General features: G+C 48.0%; 1 protein-coding gene across 9 annotated transcripts in view; it reads right to left on the reverse strand.

Annotated features, from left to right (window-relative positions):
* Positions 1 to 731: 731 nt before the first annotated feature.
* CSAD (cysteine sulfinic acid decarboxylase) overlaps positions 732 to 18,761 on the reverse strand; it is a 32,668-nt gene continuing 14,638 nt past the window's right edge. For 4 of the 9 annotated variants that reach the window (XM_009180807.4, XM_009180809.4, XM_021922399.2 and 1 more), the window contains exons 2-15: positions 16,349 to 16,480; positions 15,545 to 15,671; positions 15,369 to 15,459; positions 14,905 to 15,011; positions 14,350 to 14,465; positions 13,463 to 13,542; positions 13,111 to 13,165; positions 4,337 to 4,453; positions 4,191 to 4,255; positions 3,829 to 3,910; positions 3,187 to 3,386; positions 2,946 to 2,997; positions 2,701 to 2,790; positions 732 to 1,764 (exon numbers count right to left, since the gene is read on the reverse strand). In XM_009180807.4, coding sequence (XP_009179071.3) covers positions 1,591 to 1,764; positions 2,701 to 2,790; positions 2,946 to 2,997; positions 3,187 to 3,386; positions 3,829 to 3,910; positions 4,191 to 4,255; positions 4,337 to 4,453; positions 13,111 to 13,165; positions 13,463 to 13,542; positions 14,350 to 14,465; positions 14,905 to 15,011; positions 15,369 to 15,459; positions 15,545 to 15,671; positions 16,349 to 16,480 — 1,488 coding nt within the window. In that variant the 3' untranslated portion in view covers positions 732 to 1,590. Of the gene's footprint in view, positions 1,765 to 2,700; positions 2,791 to 2,945; positions 2,998 to 3,186; positions 3,387 to 3,828; positions 3,911 to 4,190; positions 4,256 to 4,336; positions 4,454 to 13,110; positions 13,207 to 13,462; positions 13,697 to 14,349; positions 14,466 to 14,900; positions 15,012 to 15,368; positions 15,460 to 15,544; positions 15,672 to 16,348; positions 16,481 to 16,731; positions 17,229 to 18,761 lie in introns of those variants that run through there. The other 5 variants (XM_009180813.3, XM_009180810.4, XM_021922400.2 and 2 more) reach the window with 5 other exon arrangements.

Here is an 18,761-nt window from a genome sequence, read left to right on the forward strand (position 1 = left end):
AAGTAAAATTGATTATAGGGTGATTCTGCTTTTTCTCTCCCATTAAAGGTTTTCAGGGGAAAAAAAATTGTTCCTCTCTTACCATCTTTTTATTTCACTTTTTTGAGATAAATTCTCACGCTGTTACTCAGGCTGGAGTGCTGATGCAATCACAGCTCACTGCAGCCTCAACCTCCTGGGCCCAAGCAATTTTACCACCTCCTCTGAAACAGCTGAGACCACAGGTGTACACCATCATGTCTGGCTAATTAAAAAAAAAAAATTTTTTTTTAGAGATGGGTCTTGCTATGTTGCCCAGGCTGGTCTTGAACTCCCGGGCTCAAGCGATTCTCCCACCTCAGCCTCACAAAGTGCTAGGATTATAGGCCTGAGCCACCATACCCGGCCATATCTTGTTTAAAAAAAAAAATAAAGTTCTCCATTATTTGACTGAATGTTTTGTTGTGCTTCGTTTTTTGAGACAGTCTTGCTCTGTCGCCCAGGCTACGGTGCAATGGCGTATCTCAGCTCACTGTAACCTCCATTTCCTGGATTCAAGCAATTCTCCCACCTCAGCCTTCCAAGTAGCTGGGATTACAGGCACCCGCCATCATGCATGCCTGGCTAATTTCTGTATTTTTAGTAGAGACGGGGTTTCATGCCTCGGCCTCCCAAAGTGCTGGGATTACAGACGTGAGCCACCGTGCTTGGCTGGTTGAATGTTCATAAATTTCAAAAACATACCAAAAGAATGCACTTGAAATTTTAACTTTATTATTTTCCCATTACAAAAGTAATGCATATTGATTACATAATAAAAGGGAAGGAGCTCAAAACATATAAAGGAGTCTATGCTTTTTTATTTTGTTTTTTTAAAGGAGTCTGTTTTAAAATTGCCTATTACCCTATTCCAGGGAAAACTACTAACATTTTGCCATATTTCATTTTATCAGTCTTTTCCTATGTATTTTTGAACATAGCTCAAATATTACTGTATATAAAGTCTTATATTCAGCTTTTTCAACATAAATTAAAGTTATTTTTATGTCAATAAAAATTATCTTTGTAAACATAATTTTAATGGCAAAATGACATTCCATCATACAGACATACTATCATTTATTTAAACACTCTCCTAAAATCAAATATTTAGTTAGGAGAAGGAGTTAGTAAGTCAAAGCATATAAACATTGTGCAGATCACTGTGGCCTAGAAAGCCTGTTCTTTTTTTTTTTTTTTTTTTTTGAGACGGAGTCTCGTTCTGTTGCCCAGCCTGGAGTGCAGGGGTGCGATCTCGGCTCACTGCAACCTCTGCCTCCTGGGTTCAAGCAATTCTGCCTCAGCCTCCCGAGTAGCTGGGATGACAGGCGCATGCCACCATGCTCGGCTAGTTTTTGTATATTTAGTAGAGACAGGGTTTCACCTTATTGGCCAGGCTGGTCTCGAACTCCTGACCTCAAGTGATCCACCTGCCTCGGCCTCCCAAAATGCTGGGATTACAGGCATGAGCCACCGTGCCCGGCCTCAAAGGCTGTTCTTGAAAGCACAGGGAGGAAATGCAGCGACTCTGCGGGTGAGGGGTGGTATCAAGGCTGGCAGCAAGGAGAAGGCTCACAGGTCCTGGCCTAGTCGCTCCAGCTCGTTGAGGAGGAAGTCCATATCAGCACAGGTCAGCGCAGGGTTGGCCACAACCACACGGAAGAAGTTACCCCGGGTTCCGTGGGGCTGGTAGCCAATCATCATGGAGCCCTCCTTCACCATGCGCTCCTTGAGCATGGGGGCCACCTGTGGGAAGGTGGAGAGAGATTCCAGTTGCAGTCTGGGGTCGGCTGACAGGTAGACTGGCTTCTTGTCCTGCCAGGCTTTCAGAGGTGCTTTCCCCTCCCACCCAGCCACCTTCTAGGGGTAGCATACATTGGTCAGACCTTGACCTTGGCCTCAGTTTACCTTTTCTGTCATATCTAACCTGCTTGGCCTTCTCTATCTTCTGCTTTTCTCCCCATTTCTCCCATCTCCAAGAAATCTGTCATGTGGGCCATTTTCTGCCAAATCTTGACTTTCTCTTGATTCCTAACACTGCTTTAGTCTAACTTCAAGCCTTGGTCATCTAAGGCTTAGTCAACACCTTCTTCTCCCCTCTCTTAATTCCTGTAATATTTTTGATAATATTAATCTGTGCCCTGTGGTCTAGCAAGTAATTTACAAAATTGCCTTGAACACATTGCTTCCAAATAGTAACTCTTGTTTTATAATAACAACTCCATCAGGGCAAGAACATTTGTCCTTTCGGATCATCTGCAGCACCTAGTACTACTCTATCTTTAGGGACCAGGATATAACACAGCTCCTTGCCTCCAGGTGGCACTTCTAGACTGGCCTTCCCGGGTTGCTCTGTCCCCAGCACGGGTGATAAAGCTCTTCCATGATCTTTCTGCCTCATATCTGTCCTGGGCCTGAGTTCCCAGCCCAATTGCCAGCACAGGGCTCTGTGTACTGCACACTGGTAACTTCTCTGACTTCTCCTGTAACACCCCTCGCTGCTTCTTACTTACCAGAAACATACCTTCCTCTCCATCCCCAACCCTACCCCTACCCAAAAGACAGCGTCCCTGCCTCAGAGCAAGAGACCAGCAAGGGGACCTGCCATGCCACTCCCAGCCAGCAGGGGGCAGAAGCGCATCAGGTCCCTAAGGGGAAAGCAGAGCGGCAGAGCACGCCTACCTTGGACAGCCTCTCGTGGTAATCTGGACTGTCCTGCTTCCCTCGCAGGCTGGGGGGTACGAACCAGAAACACACATTGACGAACTCAGGCTGAGAGGAATGAGAAAGAGGAAGGTGTATGCTGAGGAAGGGGGACCGTTTTCCCTCTCCCTGCCCTTTTTCCTCCACTAGGGCTTTAGTTGGGGTTAGGGAGCTGCAAAAGAGCTGGGCGGGGGCAGGTGCCACAAAAGAGAAGGGGGTCCTACCTCCATGACTAGCTCCAACCCTTCCCGCTTCTTTATTTCCTCTACCAGGTACCTGTGAACAGTGAGAAACCATAGGTGGGGAGGAAAAGCAGAGATCCAGAGACAAAAGAGGCCTACTTAGAATGAGCCACAGAGAGACCGAGAGAAAAATAATCCCGGGGAGCAGGAAAGGGGGAGGGGCAGTGACCGAGGAGAGGGGAACAGGGACGACCCCCCACACACCCCCACTCCACCCGCCTACCGGGCAAGGGCAAAGGCCTGGTCGATGCGCCGTTCCAGCCCTTGATCGCCCTGTGCCTTCCACATGAGCCACAGCTTCAGACAGTCCACACGGCGGCCACACTGCACTACCTTGTCTCCCGTGTCCAGAGCCACATCGTAGAACTTGTCCTGCTGGAAAAGGTAGCTGGCCTGGGACCCATGGCAGCGCTTGAGCAGGTTCTGTGTGGGGGTGAGGAGATTGTCAGACCCTACCCTCTCCACCGAGGCTTTCCTCCAGGGCTGCACTGTGGGGGTCTTAGCTCAGGACACCCTTTTCTTTCCCTGGAACCAGGCGGCACTGCTGGGATGGCTGCCTGCTGGCTCCAACCTTCTTTGGGTTTCCTCTCAGTACCCAGGGTTCTTCCTAAACTCTGATGGCAACTTCAAGCTAGAAACTCCAGGATACCTCTGACTCCAACTTCAAACTGGAAACTTTTCCCTTTGAAAACAGGACCCTGGGGGAGTGAAGAAGCCTAATACAGGATAGGGTGGTAGCAGAGATGCAGCTTCAGAAGGGATGGTAAGGAGAATAGAGAAAGGCCTGAACTTTATCTAAGGTAGGATAGAGAAGGCAGAGCTCCAGAGACAGGTGGGGCTGGTGCAGGGGCAGGGGCAGACCCACCGAGGTATCCTGGAGAAGAAGTGCAGAGCATTGCAGGCCTGCCGCGAGGAGCTTGTGGGGATTCCAGGCCACAGAGTCAGCCCTGGATGGGGTGGAGCAAAGGCAGGTCAGTGGCTCCTCCTCCAGCTGCCCAACCAGAGCCCCTCCTCCTTTTCCAGGACCCCAGTAAAGGTGCTTTGGTCTCACCCTCACCCCGGCATCAGGAAGAATTGCCATGTCTGACCTCCCAGCTCCAATCAATCCTCTCCAGTCCCCCTCCCCTCAGCCTCCTTCCCCAGCCATGTTAAACTCCCTAGTCCATGATGATTCTCTGGACCAATGGTTTGAAGGGTGGGATTTGGGAAGAAGGGGACTGTATGCACCTCTGGATCCCATCCAGGAGATGCCTGTGTGTCTGTGACAGCAGGACGCTCCCACCCCAGGCAGCCTGTGGAGCAGGAGGAACAACGTGGGCCTGGGCCTTGGCTCAGCCCACCCCACCGCACCCCCAAGCCCAAGTCCCACTCACATCCACATGCAGCCAGAGCCCATGACGCTGGCACACATCAGCAATTGCCTCCAGGGGGTCAAAGGCCCCTAGCACAGTGGTGCCAGAGGTGGCACTGACCAGGAACGGCACAGCACCCTGTTGCCAAAATGTAGAGGGAGAAAGATGTAAAGTCATCTCAAAAGCAACTCAGAGCCTGGTGCTGGGCCCAGCTCTAAGCTCTTTGCATGCCTAAAATGGCCCATTTCAACCTCACAACAATGTGTTACTGTCCTTTTTAATGTGCAGTCAGGGACACTGAGATTCAAAAATCCAAGCAGAAGCTCCAGAGATGGACTTTGAACCTAGGTTTTTATTTCCAAAGCTCATACTCTCAAAAAACTTGAATGTTTTACTGGCAGATCCAATGCTACTGAAAAAGGCATAGTGGCTCACACCTATAATCTCAACACTTTGGGAGGCCAAGGCAGGATAGCCTGAGGCCAGAAGTTCAAGACCAGCCTGGGCAACACAGCAAGACCTCACCTCTAAAAAAAAATTTTTTTTTTAATTAGTCAAGTGTAGTGGCGCATACCTGTAGTCCCAGCTACTCAGGAGGCTGAGATGGCAGGATTGCTTCAGCCCAGAAGTTTGAGGTTACAGTGAGCTATGATTGTGCCACTGCACTCCAGCCTGGGCAACAGAATGAAACTCTGTCTCAAAAAATATAAACAAACAGGCCAGGCACAGTAGCTCAGGCCTGTAATCCCAGCACTTTGGGAGGTGGAAGCCGAGGCAGAGGCATGAGAATCGCTTGAACCCGGGAGGCAGAGGTTGCACTGAGCCAAGATCGCGCCATTGTACTCCAGCTTGGGCAAAAGATCACGATTCTGTCTTAAAATAAATAAATAGGCTGGGCGCGGTGGTTCACATCTGTAATCCCAGCACTTTGGGAGGCTGAGGCAGGTGGATCTTGAGGTCAGGAGTTTAAGACCAGCCTGGCCAACATCTCTACTAAAACTACAAAAATTAGCCAGGCGCAGTGGCAGGTGCCTGTAATCCCAGCTACTCAGGAGGCTGAGGCAGGAGAATCACTTGAACCCGGGCAGCAGAGGTTGCAGTGAGCCGAGAGTGTGCCATTGCACTCCAGCCTGGGTAACAAAGTGAGACTCTGTCTCTAAACAAACAAACAAACAAACAAATAAATAAATAAATAAATTTGAATAGTACAAAAGTTTATGCAGAAATTGAATTAGTAATTTTTAAGACTACCACAGCTTGATGTGGTAGCTCATGCCTATAATCCCAGCATTTTGGGAGGCCAAGGCAGGAGCATTGCTTGAGCCCAGGAGTTCAAGACCAGCCTGGGCAACCTAGTGAGACCTCACCTCTACAAAAGAAAAAAAAAAAAAAAAAAAAGTCTGGGTGTGGTGGCTCACGCCTGTAATCCCAGCACTTTGGGAGGCCAAGGCAGGCAGATCACCTGAGGTCCGGAGTTCAAGACCAGCCTGACCAACATGGAGAAACCCCGTCTCTACTAAAAATACAAAATTAGCTGGGCGTGGTGGCACATGCCTGTAATCCCAGCTACTTGGGAGGCTGAGGCAGGAGAATCACTTGAACCCAGGAGGTGGCGGTTGCTGTGAGCTGAGATTGCAGCACTCCAGCCTGGGCAACAAGAGCGAAACTCCATCTCAAAAAAAAAAAAAAAAGAAAGAAAATAGGTGTATAGTGGTGCCCTCCTATAGTCCCAGCTACCTGGGAGGCTGAGGTGGGAGGATCACTTAAGCCCAGGTGGTCAAGGCTGCAGTGAGCCCTGATCGTGCCACTGCACTCCAGTCTCAGCAACAGAGCAAGACCCTGTCTCAATTTTTTTTTAAGTTAAAAAGAAAAGAAACGCCCAGGTCCAGATGGCTTTGCTGATAAATTCCATCGAACATTTAACACAAATTGGTAACAGATCACAAACTCTTCCAAAAGACAGAATATACAAAAATCAATTGTACCTCTATACACATTAGCAATGAACAATCTAAAAATGAAATTAAGAAAACAATTTCATTTACAAAAACACCAAAAAGAATAAAATACTTAAGAATCGATTTAACAATAGAAGTATAAAGCATATACTCTGAAAACTACAAAACACTGTGGAAAGAAATTAAAGACCTAAATAAATGGAAAGATGTTTCATGTTGATGAATGAACACAACTCTTATCAAAATCCCAGTTGCCCTCTTTGCAGAAATGGACAAGCTGATCTTAAATTCATATGGAAATTCATGAAACCCAGACTAGCCAAAAACAATCTTGAAAAAAAAGCAAAGTTGGAGGACTCACACTTCCTGATTTCAAAACATACTACAAAGCTACAGCTGAATCAAGACAATGTAGTCTACAGCATAGACATGTAGATCAGTGGAACAGAACTGAGAACCCAGAAATAAATCCTCACATTTACAGTCAACTGATTTACAACAAGGATGCCAAGACAATTTATTGAAGAAAGAATTGTCTTTTCAACAAATGGTGCTGGAACAACTGGCTATCCACATGCAAACAATGCAGTTTGAATGCCTTTCTCATATCACACCCTCAAATTAACTCATATTGGATCATAGGCCTAAATCTCAGGGCTCAAACTGTAAAACTCTTAGAAGAAAATATAGGAGTAAATCTTTGTGAGCTTGGGTTAGGTTAGATATAACACCAAAAGCAGAAGCAACCAAAGAAAAAGTAGATAATTGGACTTCAAAATTTAAAACTTTTGTACTTCAAAGGACACTATCAAAAAAGTGAAAAGTCCAACAGCAAAGACATGGAATCAACCTAGGTGCCCACCAACAGTGGATTAGATTTTTTTAAATGTGGCATATACAAACCATGAAGTATTATGCAGCCATAAAAAAAGAATGAAATCATGTCCGTTGCAGCAACGTGGGTGCAGCTGGAGGCCAGTATCCTAAGTGAGTTAACACAGAAACAGAAAACCAAATACCACATGTTCTCGTAAGTGGGAGCTAAATACTGAGTCCACATGGACAGAAAGATGGGAATAAAAGACACTGGGGACTATAAGAAGCGGGAGAGAGGGGAGAAAAAGTTGAAAACATACCTATTGGGTACTATGCTCACTACCTGGGTGATGGGTTCAATCGTGCCTCAAACCTCAGAATCACACAATATACCCTTAGAACAAACCTGCACATGTCCTTACTGAATCTAAAATAAAAGTTTCAGAAAAGTGAAAAATCAACCTAGAGAGTGGGAAGAACATATCTGAATATCATACATCTGATAAGGGACTTACATCTAGAATATATGAAGAACTCAGTAACAAAAAGACAACGTAATTTTTTTAATGGGCAAAGGATCTGACTAGACATTTTTTCAATAAAGATATATAAATGGCTAATAAGCACATGAAAAGATGCTCAACATCACTAATCATTAGGGAAATGCAAATCAAAACTACAATGAGTTACCACTTCATACCCATTTAGGATAACTACTATCAAAGTAACAGAAAATGGCGGGATGCAGTGGCTCACGCCTGTAATCCTAGTACTGTAAGAGGCTGAGGTGGGAGGATGGCTTGAGCCTAGGAGTTTGAGACCAGCCTGGGTGACACAGCGAAAAGGAATTTTGGTAGAGATGTGTCTCTACCAAAAATAATTTTTAAAATTGGCCACATGTCGCAGTGTGCACCTGTGGTCCCAGCTCCTTGGGAGGCTGAGGTGGGAGAATCACTTGAGCCCAGGAGGTTGAGGCTGCAGTGAACCACGATCGCACCACTGCACTCCAGCCTGGGTGACAGAGCAAGACCCTGTCTCAAAAAAACAAAACAAAGCAGAAAATAACAAGCATTGGCCGGGCGCGGTGGCTCACACCTGTAATTCCAGCACTTTGGGAGGCCAAGGCAGGCGGATCACAAGGTCGGGAGATAAAGACCATCCTGGCTAACACTCCGTCTCCACCAAAAATACAAAAAAAAATTAGCCAGGCCTGGTGGCAGGCGCCTGTAGTCCCAGCTACTCGGGAGGCTGAGGCAGGAGAATGGTGTGAACCCAGGAGGCAGAGCTTGCAGTGAGCCGAGATCGCACCACTGCACTCCAGCCTGGGCGACAGAGCAAGACTCCATCTCAAAAAAAAAAAAAAGAAGAAGAAAATAACAAGCGTTGACAAGGATGTGAAGAAATTAGAACCCTTGTGCACTGCGGGAATGTAAACTGGTTCAGCCACTATAGAAAACAGTATGGCAGTTCCTCAAAACAATTCAATAGAATTACCGTATGCTCCAGCAATTCCACTTCTGAGTACACACCCAAAATATTGAAAGCACAGTCTTGAAGAGATTCCAAACAACAACTCAAACAGATAAATGGATAAGCAAAATATGGCATATATGTACAATGAAATATTATTCAGCCTTAAAAAGGAAGAAAATTCTCACATGCTACAACGTGGATGAACTTTGAGGACATTCTGCTAAGTGAAATAAGCCAATTGAAAAAGACAAATACCACCAGGCATGGTGGCTCACGCCTGTAATCTCAGCACTTTGGGAGACCGAGGCAGGCAGATCACAAGGTCGGGAGTTCGAGACCAGCCTGGCCCAAACATGGTGAAACCCTGTCTCTGCTAAAAATACAAAAAATTAGCTGGATGTGGTGGTGCGCACCTGTAACCCCAGCTACTTGGGAGGCTGAGGCAGGAGAATTGCTTGAACCCAGGAGGCGGAGGTTGCAGTGAGCCAAGCTGGCGCCACTGCATTCCAGCCTGAGCTACAAAAGTGAAACTCTGTCTCAAGAAAAAAGAAAAGAAAAGAAAAAGACAAATACCGTATGATTCCACTTATATAAGTACTTAGAGTAGTCAAAGTCATGGAGACAGAATGGTGGCTGCCAGGGGCTGGAAGAGGGGGTAATGAGTTGTTGTTTGATGAGTATGGAGTTTCAGTTTTACAAAATGAAGAGTTCTGCTGGGTGCGGTGGTTCATGACTGTAATGCCAGCACTTTGAGAGACCAAGGTGGGCAGATCACTTGAGGCCAGGAGTTCGAGACCAGTCTGGCCAACATGGCAAAATCCCGTCTCTACTAAAAATACAAAAACTAGCCAGGTTTGGTGGCAGGGGGCCTGTAATCCCAGCTACTCAGGAGGCTGAGGCACAAGAATCGCTTGAACCCAGGAGGCAGAGGCTGCAGTGAGCTGAGATTGTGCCACTGCCCTCTAGCCTGGGGGACACAGTGATACTCTGTCTCAAACAAAACAAAACAAAAAACAAGATGAAAAGAGTTCTGGAGACTGGTTGCACAACAATGTGAATGTATTTAACACTACTGAACTGTACATGTAAAAATGGTTAAGATGGTAAATTTTATGTTACACACACAAAAAACAAGTAGAACTGGCAGCAGATTCTCAACAGAGACCCTTCTGGCATGTTGGGTGAGTCAGTTCTTGTTCATATAGAGCTATCCCTGTACATTGCAAAAATGTTTAGGATCCCTGTTTCCCTCTCAATAAACACAGTAATGCCCACTGGCTAGTGTCACAACACAAAGCAAAATAAAACAGTTCCACACACTTCCAAATGCCCACTTGATGACTAGGAGAGTGGGGGTGGATGGCAGCACCAGCCCCAAGCAAGTACCTATGGATGAGGAAGGCTATAGGTGGGGTGGAAACAGTCCAGGCAAAGGGGGGAAGCTGCTCCAGCCCCATATCTTCAATTCCAGAAATATCCCATGGCCTCTGCACACACACAGAATCTTCTTGTCTACCCAAAGGGGTACCACCTAGTTTATTTCCTTTCTCCCTTCCAGTCTCAGCTCAACCATCCCTTCTGAGGGAAGCCTTCCCTGACTCCTTCACCTCCTGATCAGGTCAATTCTCCAGTATTCTATGCTCAAAGAGCACAATGTATCTCACCTTCATAGCACATATATACATATTTTTTTACATATATTTATGAATATCAGTCTTCCTTACTGGAATAAAAGTTCCGTGAAAAACAAAATGGGTGAAGGATCTGAATAGACAGTTTTCCAAAGAAGATATACAAATGGCCAATAAGTACATGACAAGATGCTTAATATCATTAGTCATCAGGGAAAATCAAATCAAAACACAATGAGATCCCACTTCACACCCACTAAATGGTATAATAAAAAAAGATATGACAAGTGCTGGTGAGTATGTAGAGCAACTGGAACCCTCATACACTGCTGGTGGGATTGCAAACTGGTGCAGCCACTTTGGAAAACAGTCTGGCAGTTTCTCAAAAGGTTAGATACAGAGTTACCATATGACCCAGCAGTTTCACTCCTAGGTATATAACCAAGATAAATGAAAACATATTTTCACACAAAAATCTGCACACAAATGTTCATAACAGCATTATTCATAAGAGTCCCAAAGTGGAAACAACCCAAATGTCCATCAACTGATGAATGGATAAATAAATGTGGTATGTCCATTTAATGGAACATGATTTGGCCATAAAAGAAGGGAAGTGCCGATACACGCTACAGCTTGGATGAACCTTGAAGACATTATGCTATGTAAAAAAAGCTCATCACAAAAGGCACGTATAATATGATTCCAGAATTCAGAACTGGCAAATATAGAGACACTAACTAGGTTACTGGTTGCCTAGAACCGGGAGTTCTGGGAGAGTTAGAGACCGATGGCTAAAGGGTATGAGGTTTCTTTTGGGGGAGATAAATGTTCTAATACTGATTGTGATGATGTTTGCACAACTCTGCAAATATGCTAAACCACTAAACAGTACCCTTTAAGTGGGTGAATTACATGTTAGGTGAATTATATGTTATGTGAATTATATATCAATAAAACTATTACCAAAAAAGTTTCTATAATAAAAAGAGAAACATCACTACTCTAATTGCGGCCCTTACTGCTACTCAGAGGTAACATCCACATATCAATAAATATATACTGTTCTAAATAACAAAAATGGGCTCATAATGTCCTTTTTTTTTTTTTTTTTTTTTGAGACGGAGTCTCGCTCTGTCACCCAGGCTGGAGTGCAGTGGTGTGATCTCAGCTCACTGCAAGATCCACCTCCCAGGTTCACACCATTCTCCTGCCTCAGCCTCCCGAGTAGCTGGGACTACAGGCGCCTGCCACCACGCCTGGCTAATTTTTTGTATTTTTAGTAGAGACGGGGTTTCACCGTGTTAGCCAGGGTGGTCTTCATCTCCTGACCTTGTGATCCACCTGCCTCAGCCTCCCAAAGTGCTGGGATTATAGACGTGAGCCACCGCACCTGGCTCATAATGTCCATTCTATACTGCAATTTGCAATATATATTTACTATATACAGTGGAGATACTTTCATGTTAGTATATATAGTCTCATCTATTCTTTTAAATGGCTACCCAGTACTCTAATAATAGTAATAAATAATAATAACAACAATACCACTAGCTTGTATTTATACAGTGCATCTATGTGCCAGGCAATATTCTAAGTGCTTTACATATACTGATTCATTCAATCCTTACAATAACCCTATGTGGCAAGTTCTATATTCTGTCCATTTTACAGGGGATGGAACTAAGACACATAAATATACCATAATTTATTTTGTCTACTAATGGACATTTAAATGTTTTTTTTAAACATTTGTGGCCAGGCATGGTGGTTCACGCCTGTAATCCCAGCACTTTGGGAGGCCGAGGCAGGTGGATCGTTTGAGGTCAGGAGTTCAAGACCAGCATGGCATTGAACCCCGTCTCTACTAAAAATACAAAAATTAGCCAGACATATTGATGCACGCCTATAATCCCAGCTACTCGAGAGGCTGAGGCATGAGAATCACTCGAACCCAGGAGGTAAAAGTTGCAGTGAGCCGAGATTGTGCCATTGTATTCCAGCCAGGGTGACACAGTGAGACTCTGTCTCAAAAAAGAAAAAAAAAAAAAATGGCTGGGTACAGTGGCTCACACCTGTAATCTCAACACTTTGGGAGGCTGAGGCAGGCGGATCACCTGAGGTCAGGAGTTTGAGACCAGCCTGACCAACATGGAGAAACCCGTCTCTACTAAAAATACAAAATTAGCCAGGCCTGGTGGCACATGCTGTAATCCCAGCTACTTGGGAGGCTGAGGCAGGAGAATCGCTTGAACCTGGGAGGTGGAGGTTGCGGTGTGCTGAGATTGCACCATTGCACTCCTGCCTGGGCAACAGGAGTGAAACTCCATCTCAAAAAAAAAAAAAAAAAATTTACATTTATATTTATTTATTTATTATTTTTGAAATCACACCACTGCACTCCAGCCTGGGTGACTGAGTGAGACTCTGTCTCAAAAACTATTAAAAAATAAAAATAAATAAAATTGTACAGATGGTGCCAAAATGCCCTCCAAGGTGGCTGTAGCAGTTACATACCCCTCAAAGTGGAGGAGTGTGCTAATGTCCCCTCATCCCCACTACTCACAGCCTTCACCAGTGCCTCTCCCCTCCTCAGCCTCTCCCTGCACAGACCCTTGCAGCCCACAGGAACCTTCCACACTACAGTGCAGGCCCCCAGCACCCTCCCTGTGGTGCTGCCTGGGACTCGCTCTCACTCAGTCCTGCCTCTCAGAATCCAACCCGGCATAGGTGTCTGGGCAGAGCCCCAGAAAGCAATGTAGTGTCCTCACCCTCAGGTTCCCCATAGTCACTTCAGCCCACAGGGGAGATGGGCATGGAGATAAGAGGGACGAAGGGTGCCTTGAGCAGGGAGAGCCCCTATAACCCTCCAAGAAGGTTGGAGGCTCCATCACCCCAGCAAGCCTCACTTACTCACCTCAGCCTCAGCCATACCAATCTGCCTCTCCAGATCCTCGGGGACCATTTTCCCTCTGAAAAAGAAAATGCAGAGGGTACAGCAGGGACAGGTTCTCTGTTGAAGGCAGGGTAAGGTGGGGTTAGCAATGCAGAGATGACAGTGCTAGTTTTTCCCTCAGGGGTTGAAACAGATCTCAGGGCAGAGGTGGGGGACGCTGGCAGGCTCTGGTAGACCGGAACAGCAATTCTACTGAACAGCGAGGGGAGAGAGGTCCACCAGCGGTAAAGGGCCTGATGCCAGAGCATTCTGGCAGCAGGAAGGTACTCTGTGCCAAGCTGGGTCACAGCCATGTGGGCAGAAGGACCTTCACCTCTCATCAGCCTTGACTACTCGGACACTGTCGGTGCCAAGTCCCAGAAACGCAGCTCCCTTCTGGATGGAGTAGTGACACTGCGGGGGAAGGCAGAGGGCAGGTTAGCACAACTTGATGGGGGAGGGGAGAGAAGGTAAAAGTCAAGTGTGAGCTCCAACAGATGGGATCCTGTAGACAAGGACTTCTCAAATGTTAGCGTGCATACGAATCGCCTGGATATCTGGTTAAAATGCAAGTTCAGGTCCACTAGGTCTGAGGTCTGGGGTGAGGCCTGAGATTCTGCATTTCTTTTTTTTTTTTTTAGACAGTTTCCCTCTGTTGCCCAGGCTGGAGTGCAGTCGTGCCATCTCAGCTCACTGCAACCTCCACCTCCCAGGCTCAAGAAATTCTCATGCCTCAGGCTCCTAAGCAGCTGGGAATCCAGGTGCCCACCACTATGCCTAGCTAATTTTTTGTATTTTAGTAGAGAAGGGGTTTCACCATGTTTCCCAGGGTGGTATCAAACTCCTGAGCTCAGGCAATCCGCCCACCTCAGCCTCTCAAGTGCTGGGATTATAGGCGTGAGTCACCGCACCCAGTCACATTCTGCATTTCTAACAAGCCCCAGGTCATACCAATGCTGCTGGTCCACAGACCACACTCTTGAGTAGGAAGACTATGGACTGTGTCCACTGTACTCACGGCCCCTCCTCTGCCCCCAAACAGAAGGCAATGTGAACAGGAGCAGTTACTGGCCTCCTTGACTGGAACGAAGCACATCCGCCTGGGGGCAGGCTGGCCTTGGAGGATGTGGGGAGGGCAGGGAGAAGACCTGGAAGGTCTCTACTTAGCTGGCTGGAGATTAGGATCAGGAGCCCAGGGTTGGGCCTGTGCCTCTTCCCCACCTCCTTCGATGTGAATAGTGCCAGGGGCGGCAGTGTGCGGAGGCCCCTCTGCTTGCAATCCGGGTAGCGCTGATAGCGGGCCAGATTTACAGCATACATGTTGGAGATGGAGCCACCTGTCACAGGGAGGGGGCGGTGGCAAGAGGAAGGAGCACTGGGTCAAGACTGGAGCTTGCCTCCCCTTCCCTTTCCACCAGAAGAGCTCATCAAAGCAGCAGGTATGACTGGCTCCGAGGCCACAATTCCTAGCATCATGCCATCTCAGAATGGATCCAGGATCAGATCCTCTTGACCACACCCCTCCACACCCGGGGCTGCCCCCAAGAGACAGCACCCATCCAGAGACAGCAGGAACTAGACCAGTGATCCCAGGGAATGGTGACAAACATGAACATGAAGGGACGAGACAGCCTCCTCCCTGGTCTGGCCTGGGTCCAGCTGGAGAGGAATCAAAGAGGAATCATCCCTCCCTACCAGATGCTTAGAGCAAGAGAACGGTGCAGAAGGAGGAACCCATAAAAAGGGCAAAGAAAGGTCCCCCTCATTCTCACAAACCAGGGCAGAAGATTCCATCCCCAGAGCTCCAGCCCACCAGGGCCCGCAGTTTCCTCAGCACCTCCTCTTCCATGAGCACAAACACGGGGGCGATTTCATATGTGTACCTGCCAGGAGAGAGAGCGACGAGAAAGGAAAGATGGGGAGGGACTGCCCAGACAGGCCCTTAAACTGCACAGGAGTCAGAAAAAGGAGGCAATGAACAGTGAGCGAAGGAAGAGTCCAAGGAGAAGAACAAGTTGGTGACAGAACCAGGGAAGCAAGAAAGAGAAAACAGAGGTCAGGAGGCCTGAGAAAGTTTGGAGAAAGGGAGTCTAAAGGATACAAGGAAAAACTCTCTGCCGATAGGGATTCCTAGAAGCAGTAGAGAGAGAGCAGAACCATTCTCCTCCCCTACCCCTCAGGCACCTCTCCAGCAAACCTAAATCCTTTGTGGGATGGTAGAGGGGCCGTGGGATGCTCACTGGCTGGTGTTGAGGCTCTCAGTGATAATGCGCCCGGCCAGAGCATGGGGATCCAACCCTGAGAAGAGCTGGTTGAAGAACCGAGGGTGACCTGGAGAAGGAGAGTACGCCAGGGAGCTCAGAGTAGAGTTCAGGGCAAACTCCCAAGTCCCCTTCCCAAAGAAGCCAGGGCCCACCAGTCTTGACACTGTAGCGAATCACAGCCCGACACCGCTCCAGGATCTGCTCCTGCGACTCGCCCTGGCTCCGCAGCTCCAAATCCAGCAGCTGCTTCAGCTCCTCAGGCTCCTTCCACTCACAGACCTAGGAAGAGAGCCAGGGCTGCTGGGGGCCTGGGATGCCTGTGGACTGACTGTCAAAACACACCTCCACAGACACGAGACACGGCCAATCTGCACTAAAAACAACTTTGGGATATTTCCAAAGTAAAACTCTGAAAATGAGCAAGAGTAGTGAACACAGTAAGACTCAGAATGTAAATCCCTGAGGTACCCGGGGGGACAGGGATGAATTCTGGGGAGAAACCTTATCAAAAGGAGGAAAGTTCTGAGCCAGATTTGGAAAGAAAAAGAGAAGGCTTGGGCCGGGCGTGGTGGCTTATGCCTGTAACCTCAGCACTTTGGGAGGCCTAGGCAGGCAGATTACCTGAGGTCAGGAGTTCAAGACCAGCCTGGCTAACATGGTGAAACCCCATCTCTACTAAAAATACAAAAATTAGCCGGGCGTGGTGGCACATGCCTATAATCCCAGCTACTCGGGAGGCTGAGGCAGGAGAACTGCTTGAGCCCAGGAGACAGAGGTTGCAGTGACCCGAGACCGTGCCACTGCACTCCAGCCTGGCCGACAGAGTGAGACTCTGTCAAAAAAAAAAAAAAAAGACAGGAAGGAAGGAAGGAAAGAAGGAAGGAAGGAAGGAAGGAAGGAAGGAAGGAAGGAAAGGAGGCTGGCTTGATGGGAAGGAGGAGGGGGAAAGGACTCACCTTCTGGGAGGCACTGGTTCCTTTCTGAATGGCCTCATCCACAACAACCCCAAACACGGCCCGGAGCAAGGCTTCCACAGCCACTGGGTCCCCAGCAAGGGAGGGGAGTGCTTCTGAGTCAGCCATCAGGATCTGTGGCAGAGCAGAGTCATTCCCTACTCAGCCTGTGAACCCTACCTGGACCTACCCAGCAGGAGCCTCATCTTCCAAACGGGCCTGAGGCCCAAGTCCTGCAGCTCAGTCTCAGCCTCCAGTGCACAGACAAGGGCAAGTGAGAGTGCCCAGGGAGGAAGCCAGTGGGAACAGGAGGGAAAGAAAAGGCAGACAGTGCTGAGCAGGTGGACTCTAGTGGCCATTTCCACCTAAGGCAGAGACAAGCTTACCTCTCTGCTCAGGAGAGCCAGAGGCAGGGTGCAAAGGTAGCTCCTCAGAACAGTGGGACCAAGACGGCAGAGGGAGTGGGGTGAAAACAGCAGTCACATGGCCATAATTCTCATGACCTTTGCCCCAAAGAGAACTTTGATTTGGGATAGGGACAGCAGGGTGAGGTGAAGCTCCCTGAATAATCATTAGCTGACAGAAGGAGATGGGAAATCAGATGAAAGGCAAAACCCATGCTGCATTAACCCCACGGTGGCGAGAACCAGAGGGCCAGCGCAAAAGAGGGGACCCGCACTGTGCATCCCAGGGCCCAGCATGGGGGTGTCTTGAGGGCAGACAAGGGCCTGAGAAACTGCCACAGGTGACCCTGGAGACTGAGGCGGAGGGCGCCTGAGAGGCAGGGACGTAAAATCCCCCCACCTTTTTAGTTTTTGAGATGGAGTTTCACTCTGTTACCCAGGCTGGAGTGCAGTGGCACAGTCCTGGCTCACTGCAACCTCTGCCTCCTAGGTTCAAGAGATTCTCCTGCCTCAGCCTCCCAAGTACCTGGGACTACAGGCGTGCACTACCACACCCGACTAATTTTAGTACTTTTAGTAGAGACAGGGGTTAGCCATGTTGGTCAGGCTGGTCTCGAACTCCTGACCTCAGGTGATCCACCCGCCTCAGCCTCCCAAAGTGCTGGGATTACAGGCGTGAGCCACCATGCAGGCCGACATAAAATCCTTTAAGCAGGCCTCAGAGGCCAACCTCTTTTGCACCCCAACCCCCAGAGTCTTTTCAGAACTGCCCTGCTTTCTAAAGCCCTCTCCTAGAGCAGGAAGGAAAGGGGTTATATTGAGGAAGCATTTGCTAAACAAGTGCGATCCTGTGCCTTCCGGGCGGGGAGTCCTGTTTGTAGTGAACACCAACTGTGTTCGCCACATGGTGCTGAGGACTGAGAACGCCTCCTCACCCCACTGGGAGGACACAGACACATGTGCAACAGTTACAGACCAGGCCATGGCTGGATGCCGACCCTAGGTCTCCTCGGAATTCAGGAAAGAAGGAGATGGATGGAGGCTGAAGGCTGAGAAAGACCTGCAGTGGGAATGCAGATGGATCCTAAGAGAGGGCAGGAGAAATGGGGTGGGTGACTGGAAGGAAGAGAAGCATTCCGGGGTAAGAGGAGGAAAGCCATGAGCTTACAGCGGAAATGAATAGGACTTGTCCTGAGGTCAGTGGCAACACAGGGCTGGCGGGAGCACGGGAGTGAAGGCAGGGTGGGCAGAGTTTTGTGAGCACATGAGGAGTCATGAGTGCCAGGCAGGCCAAGGAATCGACATTTTATCCTACAGAAAATGGGAAGTCACTTAAAGATTGTGTGACAAGGAATAATGTAGTACAATGGATGCTCTCAGAAGACCAATTTATAGCAGTAGGATGCAGAAGAATTAACAGGCTCTTGCAGTAAATAAGGCAAGAGGCGATCCACACTTGAATAAGAGTGATGATGGTAGGAAATGACAGAGAGAACAATCTGCAGGCGTGCTCATTCTCTGGATTATGCTGAATTCAACACTTAGGGGAGCTACGTTGTAGGAGAAGGAAGACTCAAAGATGATCCTGGGATTTCAAGCCTGGGAGACTGGAAAAATAATGGCACCCCTCAAAGAAACAGGGATGCAGAAAGGGGAAACTGGATAGAAATAAAGTGGTATTGCTTGGAAATACTCATCTGAGTGGAGGTCTTCTGGGACTACAGATGGCAAACTGTTTTCCATACATCCTATGGGAGGGGGTCAGGCCCACAGCTCTGATGAGATGCTAGAATGGAAAGCAGGTTTGAGAGTCAGGGTATAGCTGAAGCCTTGTGATGGGCTCCATTCCCTAAAGGAGAGAGAATTCAGAGAGATGGATGGGAGGAGAGAGCAAACACCAAGGCCTGGGGGACCCTCCAAATGACAGGGCAAGAAGATCAAGAAAATCTGGAAAGGGAGAAACCATCCTCAAAATGGGATGGTCTAATATAATCCACTGCCAACAGTCACTA

Source organism: Papio anubis, chromosome 9, assembly GCF_008728515.1.
Source record: "Papio anubis isolate 15944 chromosome 9, Panubis1.0, whole genome shotgun sequence".
Classification (NCBI taxonomy): domain Eukaryota; kingdom Metazoa; phylum Chordata; class Mammalia; order Primates; family Cercopithecidae; genus Papio; species Papio anubis.